At 41.0% G+C, this 10389-nt stretch overlaps 1 protein-coding gene across 16 annotated transcripts in view; it reads left to right on the top strand.

The window, feature by feature from the left end:
- Window positions 1-10389, top strand: part of LOC106534525 (protein 4.1) — a 38361-nt gene that overhangs the window by 18156 nt on the left and 9816 nt on the right. For 4 of the 16 annotated variants that reach the window (XM_014031183.1, XM_014031189.1, XM_014031182.1 and 1 more), the window contains 10 exons: window positions 220-416; window positions 774-1352; window positions 2569-2622; window positions 3215-3250; window positions 3701-3766; window positions 4387-4584; window positions 5531-5593; window positions 7373-7405; window positions 7573-7641; window positions 9761-9844. In XM_014031183.1, coding sequence (XP_013886637.1) covers window positions 220-416; window positions 774-1352; window positions 2569-2622; window positions 3215-3250; window positions 3701-3766; window positions 4387-4584; window positions 5531-5593; window positions 7373-7405; window positions 7573-7641; window positions 9761-9844 — 1379 coding nt within the window. The remainder of the gene's footprint in view (window positions 1-219; window positions 417-773; window positions 1353-2568; window positions 2623-3214; window positions 3251-3700; window positions 3767-4386; window positions 4585-5530; window positions 5594-7372; window positions 7406-7572; window positions 7642-9760; window positions 9845-10389) is intronic. The other 12 variants (XM_014031192.1, XM_014031195.1, XM_014031185.1 and 9 more) reach the window with 11 other exon arrangements.

The raw sequence follows: 10389 nt of genomic DNA, 5'->3' as shown, positions 1-10389 counted from the left end.
GTGTTAAAATCTATTTTAAAAAATTTACAAAACTAAACATCCTACAGTATTTTTACAGTCTTTATTTTACAGTTAAAATATATGTTTATCAAATAAAGTCTGATGTTACAACTAATTAGTGATCCCTTTAAAAAAAACAAATCGAACCCTTTTAGTCACAGAAATTTAAAAGAAACGTGGTGTTTAAGTAAGGTCCGTCTCATTCGTCTCTGTCCTCAGCTCCCATCATGGAGAACCACGAGACTCCAGCCAAGGATGGGAGCATGGACGGGGCAGCCAGAGTCATTGCCAAGGAGGACATCATCACCACGATAACGACGGAGAGAAAGGCAGAGGAGGAGAAGGCAGAGCAGGAGGATTTTCTGAGAGACACGACAGAACCCGCTCCAACGACACCGCTCAGATACGACACAAAGGTAAACCACTGTCCAACATTTTCACTTCAGAGGGGCTTTTAAAATGATCTCAGACTGTTTGGATTTTGGTTTAAGGTGTCAAATGAAAGAGTCAGATGAAGGTGCTATGGTTGCCTTTTTAAGCCTTTATTTCTGTTTGTTTTGTTTCCTTATAAAACGTCAGAATTTTCCAGTCTCTGCCGTAGACAGGCCTTTGTGCTTCTCATCTTCTGTTGGCTTTACTAATCAGCTTTTCTTTTCTTGTCCTTCCTTTGACCCCACACTTTACTCGTGTGTGCTCATGCGTGCTCCCCTCCTTCCCCTCCGCTCCTCTCTCTGCGCACACATCATCTCCCCGTTGACATTTCCCTCCATCAGCGCTCCCCTCATCTGTACACATGCGACCCCCTCCGCTCTGAGCGTTCGCTGCCCTCATCTCCCGTTTCATCAAACAAAGTGCGGCGCAGGCGCAGGGAGAGCCAGCGGGCCTCGTCCGTCAGCCCGGCCAAGAGCGGCGCGGGTCGCTGCCGGCGGCAAGCCCGCGCCGAGCACAAGGCCGCCCTGTTGAAGGAGCAGGCGCTGCTGCTGTCGGCCCGCAGGCAGAGGCTGGAGCAGGGGAAGCGCCACGGCGGCACTCTCTTCTCGTTCTCCCTGCACCTGCCCGACCTGTCCTCCATCCTGGACGAGGATGGCTACCTCACCTTCCCCGATCTGTCCGAGATGCGCTTCCTCCCCGAGTGTGCGCAGAGCTTCCTGCCCATAAAGTCACCGTCYCTCATCCCCTGCTTCCTCTTCATCTTCTTCTTCCTGCTGTCTACTTCCTTCTCCGTCCCCTACGCCCTCACCCTGTCCTTCCCACTGGCGCTGTGCCTCTGCTACCTGGAGCCCAAGGCAGCCTCCCTGACCGCCTCCATAGCCCAGAGCTACCATGAACATGACAGTTCAGAGGAAGAGGAGGTGTGTGTGCGTGTACGCCTGTGTGTTCCAGTACCCACCTCTATCTCAGAATGACGGTCCATTACACTCGTTAACACCCAATCCTGTCCTGCTTCACCAGTTCAGAGCCGACCTGGACACAGTGTGTGTCCCAGTGTCTTGTCAGTCTCCTACTTTCAGAACCTCATCTCTGCTCGGTCGCAAGCTTATCCTGTAGAAATCATCATCATCATCATCATCACAGCTCCACAGACAAACCTGCAAGTCTCATAGTTTTATGTTTGATTGGCTGCTTCATCTTAAATGAGAGGGTTAGACACAAAAAGTGGGGTTGTTTTACTTGCATGGGTGTCAAATATATTCAYCATCACAGATATTTTATCATAAAATATCGCTTAAGAGAGTTTTTATTAGAAGATATCTATCTTCATTTTCATGGCTTTGTGCCAAACCCATCTCAGTGTTAACCAATCATGTTCATGTTTTAATTAAAACCGTTCAAACGGGGTTTAGTCACATCAGTCGCATGTAAAAACTTCCATATTTATCTTTGCTCTCAGTCTCTCTGCATCGCAGGCTGATTCCACCTAAGCTGCACAAATTAAAGGGAATCATTTAAATCGAATAGCTTCTGAAAAGAGCTCTTCATGTATCAGTGAGTGAGAGTCCTGGGTAAAGTCAAAATTAAAAACAATTTTCTACCAAGCAGCACACTTTTGGATGATCGGTGTGTGATGTAACACACTGTGATGCAGTGAGACAGTAACATTCACATCATCCACAGTGTTTGACATGCATGAAGAGGAGGGGAGGGCCTGAAAGTCAGGTTACTGTTCGGCCACAAAATCATAAGATTTCATTGAAGTTCGTCCTGCAACTGCTAAAAAATAATACAAGGATCTCTGTATCTACCAGCCTTTCCAAATTTAGCATCAACTCATTTAAATGTCAAAGTGACCGACTGATGGTTTCAACTTCCTCTGAGTCTGTTTTGCTTGCTTATTTGAATTTATTCTTTGCTTTTTTATCTTTTGTTGTCTTTCAGATCTTATCTGTAGTGTTGTTGTTAGCGTTTAGCTTACAGTTCCGACAATCAAAGCATCTCCATTTGTCCCATTTGTGGTTATGCAGATTCATTATTGGTAATAAATGTATTTTTTTAAATGTTTACATGTTGGGTCCTTCTCGTTTTTCTTACTTGCAACTCGGATTGTTTTGGTTTGGTCTGCAAATGCAGACTGACAGCGAGCACACAGACTTTGCCTTTGATGGAGAGATGACTGCCACAGAGGTTTGTACATCCATACCAAAATATTATTTCAGGCATAAAGACATTTTTAAAAAAGGCTTATTGTCACTGAAATATTATAAAGAATGTGTGTGAACCCAAAGTCCTGTGTGACATGCATGCACTTGGTTTTGTTCTGCACATTTAGTTCTTGTTTTTGTTTTGTTGTTTTTTATTTGATTGTAAAAACGCATCCTTGTTTTTGCAACATCTTCCTATTTTAAAATGTTTTTTTCTGTTAGTTTTACTACAGTCAGTGTTGTTATATATGTTTTATATAATGTGAGCTTCATTACACTTAAAATCTTTAATTTTTACCAATTAACATGTAAAATAACATCAGCAGACCAGCAGCAGTAGAAACATCTCATGTTTAGCTGTTAGCAACGATTAGCAAGATTTGAATAAATACTGTTCAATAGAGGAGAACCAACAATCGATCAGGTTCCTTTCCTCATTTCCAGCTCTTTGCTGCTCCCCCTGTGTTCCTTTTGTGATTTTTATTTTTAATTTTTTCATCTGCATTTCTTCTCTTTAATGACTCGTTGCTGCTCTGTCTCACTGTCTCTGTGCTTCCCTCTTTACCCGCCGTCAGTCGGAAGCAGATGAGGACTCTGAGATGCGGACTCAGGTACACCGGGGTGGTCTCACGGCCCCGCTCAGTGCATCGTAACGTTGTTAGATGCACTAAGAAAATGTTCCCTTCCTATCGTCCTGGCTTTAATGTTGCTGCTGCTCCTCATACACACACATCATACACCACAATAAACTGACTTCATCTCTCAAACTGCTGCTGCTGCTTCCAAAAAAATCTGCAATTCCACCTACCAAGTGCTTTATTTTTATTTGTTTAATATTTTTTATGGGGGAATCATGCCAGGGTTTTATAGTTTTTAAGTTGTATTTTTATCCATTGCGTGTACTTTGAGTGAAATGTTTTCCATCATCTCATTTCTCATTTGAACTGTGAAAGACAAAACTCCCATTTTTTAAATTTCCCAAACAAGAGCTGGAATTTAACATTCTGTTGCACCTACCCCTCTTTTTTTACAATTCTTCTTCCCTTTTCTTGTCTTTTCAGTATAGTTTCATAAGACGAGTAAAAGGGGAAAACGTTTTTATCAGACATAGTAATCTGATGCTAGAGGTTGGTAAGCAAAACAGTGCATGTCTGACAAATGCATGCAGGTGATTTTTAGGTATGAATAAACTTGGATGATAAACAGACAGCGCTTAAATCTGTGTAATCTGTTCCAGATGCAGTGTTTTTAACTTTCCCGTGTGAACTAATGTAGTTTTCAAATACTTTAAAAGCTAAATATAACAAAAATGAAAGTGAAGTAATTCAACTCTAGTGAAATGTGGGAGTGTTGTGTTTACCTGAACCAGTAAAACTAACTGTGAATTTATGCATGCTACCATTTCATTGAGTTATGCTGGTCTTAAATGCTCCTGAAGCATTTAAGTACAAGCAACATCATCATTTGCCGTGCCATGTTTTTCATTTTATTTTATTTTGTTTTATTTTATTTTATTTATTTGGCCAGATGCTGCACAGGTAGCCTGCAGAGCCTTCTAAACAGCAAAAAACAAAAGGAATCAAATAATGCAACAGATTTAAGTCTGCAGAAGACCACATTTTGTTTCAATTCTCTGTAACACATTGGAAATGCAAGCTACCGATGCGTGCGTAAAGCATGACCGTCGTTCCCGTTGCACTGCTCCTTCCCCTCATCTCCCTGTGTCATGGTTCACCGGCCACTGCAGGACACAGAGCCACCCCCCGAGGTGGTCAAGCACCAGACCAACGTCAGCGAACTGAAGCGCTCCTTCCTAGAAACGGGCGGCGGCAGCAGCGGCGGTGTGCCGGGTCTGACAGAATGGGAGAAGAGACTCTCCTCGTCGCCTCTACGCTCACCCAGAGGAGACGAAGCACCGATGATAGAGCCGCTGGAGCCACAGGATGTAAGCTGCAGACTGAGTGACGGCATGTCTGAAGGGTGGCCTCACCGACGAGATGTTCAGTGTTTCTTAAACGATTTTTTTGGACTTTTCACTTATGGTTAGAGGATATTTGGCAGCTTTAAGTTTTCTTTAAAATGATCTTAAACACTTTTGTATCTTTGATTTAGAAACATCTTGTAATATATCTTCAAATGTAACCAATTTGGATATTTTAGGTCTCCTCCTTTTTTACTAATTACAAAGAGCAGAATTCACACATCTCTTTTTGTTTGTTTGAACAAGTTTTCCCCTTTATTTCTTGCCATTTAGCTTTAAAGATTCATAGTTTCTGTTTTATCACTTGATGTTAAAGGCCTGATAAACAGTAGGTTGCTCCTAATCTCTTCCATAATTACCTTTATTATTTGTATTTATTACTGAATTCAGTCATTTTCCACTTCTCAGTTTTCATGCCTGAGCCACAAGTTTCAGTTCAGGAATTTAAAAAAAAAGCCACTGCTTCTCAAATGCTTTAGGTGTATATTAAAAAAAATTTTTATTATTATTAAAAACTCATTTGGAGTTTGCACATGAATAAAGTTAAATTTTCCAATCCAGTAACCTTTATATAAAATATGAGGACGGACTTTTTTTTGGATATTAATCTCTAAATGTCTTTAATTGATGTGTTTAATTTGTGTTTTTTCCTTTTGACTAACAAAGTACCAGCACCTGGTTATGATATGGATTTATCACGGTAATAGATGGTTGACACTTTTATCTCCCTTAGCTGAGCTTATGCAGGACTAATGAGCAGCAATAATAACTTTTTCACAACTGGACTGTTGGACATCAGATGTCTCAAATTACCGAACCGTCTTTCAGATACGGAACATCCTTGTTTATTTGTTACGTTCAGCAAAGCTTCCTGCATATATATGACCCCTGTGTTTGTTTTTCTCTGCAGACTAAAGATGAGCAGCCAACTGGAGATGAGAAAAAAGAGGAGGTGGGACCTAAAGGCATCACGGTAAGCTGCTTGCTGTTAGTCATCCCTGAAAATTTGGAAACTTTATTGTTGGTGTCGTGTTACTTTTTTCCTTCAGTATGTTCACAGCTCTGCTTGTAAGTGTTTTTTCTCTTTATATGCACAGTAAAATAAAAAAAAGAGCCATTTTTGTTTATTTGACTTAAAAAATTCTTATTGTTACCTAAATAAAAGCTAAATCTAAAATAATCCACTCYGCATCAAATTTCCATAATCTCTGATCAAAGTTCAACTTGATCCACTTACTTGTGAAGCTTGACCTGTCTGTGTCGTTTCTATATGAGTGTTCACTCTGTAAAGCCTCTTTCCACCCTGTGCTGTTTGTGTGACGCCCTCTGTCCATTATCCTTTTCCAATAAGTCAAGTGTCTCCCCAGGCGACAGGATATCTGGTGAAATATGTGGCAGATAGTGTTGTAACAGATGGGGCCACCTCCTCTGGGCCTCACGGGATTAGTTTGTCAACCACTATGGATGATGACGTCTTCATGGACGGGACCCTGAGGGAGGAGGTGGAACAGAAGACCCCGGACTCCCAGGAGGAGGCGTCAGAGAAGTCAGCGGTGAAGGTCAGCCCCGGAGCTGTGAGACAGGAAGTGTCCCAGGCCATCAGTGACAAGAAAGGCGCACTCATTATCTTCAGAGAGGCGGAGGATAAACCAGACGCAGAGGGCAAAGAGATCGGTGGCTCGGATGAAAAAGAGGAACCCGTTGTCCCAGCGGAGCTGGAAACAGACAAGGAGACAGAAACTTTCAAGATAGACACGTTTGTTGTTGTAGAAGGCSAAACCGCAGAAGTCAAGGCGCAGATCAAAGGCGTTGACTCACCTAAGAAGGCGATGGCGTCGTGGATCTCTGAGGAGGAGAAGGTGGAGGTTTCAGAGGTCATCAGCGTGTCACCGATGGAAGTGGAGAACGACATTTTTGACAAACTGCTGCAAAAGACAGGACTCTTCACCTTTGAAGGCGTCCAATCTGAGCAGCCAAAGTCCAGCCTGACTCAGATTACAGTCTCTGAGACTTCAGCTTCATCATTAGCAGTGGTACTGTATGAAACTATAAGACAACTGGCTGCTCCCTCCCTTTCATTTTTCCACCCCCATTGCCTTTCCTCCTGCAGCCACAGCAGGCTTAGCAGTGTAAACAAGCCACATGCATGGCTAACGATCCTTTATAACACCTAGCATTTAGCGTCCAAACTGCTGGTTTCTGTTGCAGTCAAACCCACAGCTTTATTTTATTTTATTTTTATTTGTTGACAGCTGAAACATCCTTTAATGTCCGAGCAGCTGATTCCCACAGCCTATAAGGAAAGAAACTGGCTCTCGTTTGCTTCTCCTGTTCTGTGCAGCTAAACCATCCCTTCCTTCTACCAGTTCCCTGAAGGTGCTGACTTCATCGCTCTGGCTGGATGCCACCGCTGCAGCTTTTTTCAGCCTCATACTCCAAAATCCTTTTCCCCCTACAACCCTAAAGAGAAGTCATGAAGAAAAACAGATTGTATGGATTTTACCTGAAAGCTCTCAGTTATGTTGTAAAAACTTTCAAATCAGACGTGAGTTTTAAAGTTCTAAAACCAGATTTTTACCTTTAAAATTTGTTGGATTGGATATAGAAGCTGCATGTGTGTAATCCATACAATCATTACTTTTCAAGCTTTTCTTTCCTCCCTCGTTCCTTTACTGTTCACTGTGTCTTTTGACTGTCCAGTATTTACTTTTTCTCTCTGCTCTTGTGCCTGTCCATCCTCGTGCTCCGTTAGTCTACGCTGGGATGGGTTTTCTCCTCTGAAAAGGTGACCACATCTCTCTGATCCTTTCATCTTTTCAGGTTTTATGCAGTGGATAAACCTCTAACTTCCTTGTTTGTTTCTCATCAGGCAGGAAGTGAAACTGCTCTGTAATGTTTGGATTTGTGCTGTCGAAGTGAGGCCTGGTCTAACGGTACATTGATCATTTACAGGCATCAGCTGATCAGGAGGAGACGGCGGTGCTCGGCACAGAGACGGAGACAGTGCCAGCCAAGCAAATGGTAAATATCTAGACTATTATAAGAGGGCAGTTTTAAAACCTAGAAAATCACAAAAGCAGACAAGCTGGATGGTGACATATGCTCACAGGTCACAGTTCAGGCTGAAAAAAATCATTTTGTACATTTGTGCAGCTTATATCAACAAGTTTTTGGGAAAATACGAGTCTGCAGTCCTGATTTAATGTAAAACATGGAGAAGATGGATTATTTTTTGTGTCTAACATAAGCAGAAATGGTAAAACTGTCCAGTTACTGTAGATTAGCAGCTGCTGGCAGAGGAGGAATTTTCTCAAGGAGCAGATTTTTTCTAACTACAGTAGCGTGGGGGCTGGCCCTCCATTAGTCATGATTCTGACCCGTCTTTTTTATTTATTTCATTATGTTTCCAGAAATAGACGCCATTTGCCATGATTTTTTTTTCAGATGTGTTAGACAATGATCCATTTTTATTTTTTGTATGAAAGATTTTTATAAGTGTTACGTTTTATATAAAAATAACTAATCTGAGAGTTTTGAGTTCACCATTAAAGATTAAAAAAAGCACCAAAAGCAGTGATTTGTTACGACTTGGCTTTCCCTTCAGGGTAGCTACATTAGACACAGTTTACTCATTGTTTTAACAGTTTACACATCCGCAGCTCCGACTCATGGAAAGCTGAACCACTGCAGTTTGTCAAGATTGGCAGGAAAAATAAGCATAGCAGACGCTGGACTTGAACTGAGGTTTCGTTGCAGCTGTTCTACCAGAACTGAAGCAGATCAGCTGCTTCTGTGTGACAATTCAGATATTTGACAGGAACTTCATTTGACATCATGTTTACACTGAATGCCACTGGAGAAATCCTCAGAAAGTGTTCAAARCACAGGAATCGTATGTTGGAAAGTTTTATTTGTTAATACCAAAAGTCCGGCTCATGGAAGAGTCAGACTGAATTCCTTGGATCAACTTGTGGCTCCTTGAAGCTTTGACCAAAACTAACATGAGATGGACTTTTTTGTTTTTTTATACCCACAACAGAAAAGGATAAATTTAGCAGTTTTTCTGTTCATTTGTTCACAAATACACAAAATAAAACATGTTTTTTTTGATCATGCTACGCGTTTGTTGATCACTTTAAATCCATTAGAAATTGTTTAAAATACCTGAAGACAAGTTGAATTTATTAGACAACAATGAAATTAAAAAAAGTTTTAATTAAATTTAGTATTAGCTATATTGTTTCTAGTAAGGAGCACGTTAATTCAGCGGTAGACATTTTAACATTTGTTATTTTTTTTATATTTATGTCCATTCACTGGCATTGAATATAGAAATTATTTCTAAAAAAAAAAAAAAGATTAATCACAAAAATAGATGTATCGCGTTATAAAAATTAAATTTATGCCCAGCACTAGTTTCAAGTTTACATTAATATTTTTCTTTTTTTATACTAAAATATAAAAGTATTTTTAAATGTTGTAATTCATTATTAATTTTTCGTTGCATAATGTCACCCCCACCGACTGGAAACCGGCCCTTCAACAAACTCAAAATGGCTCGCGGGCCACCAGTTGGTATCCACAGCTGTAGTATGTTTTGTGGCTCGGGACACATTTCATTAGCGATCCAAGGGGAAGAAATGTCTCTCCTTAGATCCTCTCTTTGTGTCTGAGGTCAACTTTCATCAGGTTCTGTGGTCCCACCTCATCTTCCAGCAGTGAGCAGTTACCAAACCCAACCAAAGGACGTCTGTTTCAACTTTACTGCTGCACAAATCAGAGGAGCAGAATAACCCTGGTCCACAGACTGATTGAAAACCTTGTGATTTACATTCCTCAGTACCCTCTCCTTCACTGGATTAGAAACTTCAGATCATGGCCACATGCTTGCTTAGAGCTCAGAACAGTGCAGTAACTGTTTGTTTATTAGCATGTGCTGCTCATTTGTGTCCATTTGATTTCACGTACATCAGCGGGCCGTTATTTATAGGACAAAAATGTACCGGCAAGTGTGAATCCTTTGGCATTTCATTTCAGACTGTATACACGGGACAAGAGCACAGACAGTTCTCAGAAAAGCTGTTCCTAACTCAGGTCTGCAGGCACTTATTTGGTTCTGGTCTGTCTTTCTGTGCTGCAGAGTCCTGACAGCGTGGAGGCGGCTGCCAAAGACATGCCAGTGGTCCACACAGAGACGAAAACCATCACCTATGAGGCTGCGGAGGTAAACACAGCATGACGTCACAGTAATTCATCTGTGGAACATGCAGCTCTGTTATCAGGATTTTACACAAAACACCTTGTTTTATCAATAATGCTACTTTAAAAGAGATTTGAGGCTTTTGCTTTGATTTGAAAACATGCAGAAGTAACTAGGATACTTTATGTGCTGCTTTCAAAGTTTACGAAATGAAATAAGAATGTTTTGACCAGGAGAGCCTGCAGCGTTCAAAGACCAGCTATTGATTAAGCTTTTTTACAGTCAGAGCTGCTCTCAGTATCTCTGCTTCTTCACTGGCTTTTAAATCAATGACTGAGATTTTAGGCTGCAGGATTTTTCCACTCAGTCATTAGTGAGCTATTCCATGTCCACGAGCTAGCACTGGTCTGCATTTTTCTGCAGGTTTCCATCTTAAAAGTTCACTTTTAGTTCACRGTAAATTTATTTTATTCAGTATATTTCATTCATAAAAACAAAACAATCTATTTACTAGGGGTGTAAGAAAATATCGATACACTGAAATATCACGACATTTCATTTCCCAATAC

The sequence above is a fragment of the Austrofundulus limnaeus genome, unplaced genomic scaffold (assembly GCF_001266775.1).
Source record: "Austrofundulus limnaeus strain Quisiro unplaced genomic scaffold, Austrofundulus_limnaeus-1.0 Scaffold1198, whole genome shotgun sequence".
NCBI lineage: Eukaryota > Metazoa > Chordata > Actinopteri > Cyprinodontiformes > Rivulidae > Austrofundulus > Austrofundulus limnaeus.
This window is presented reverse-complemented; position numbering and strand designations above follow the sequence as displayed.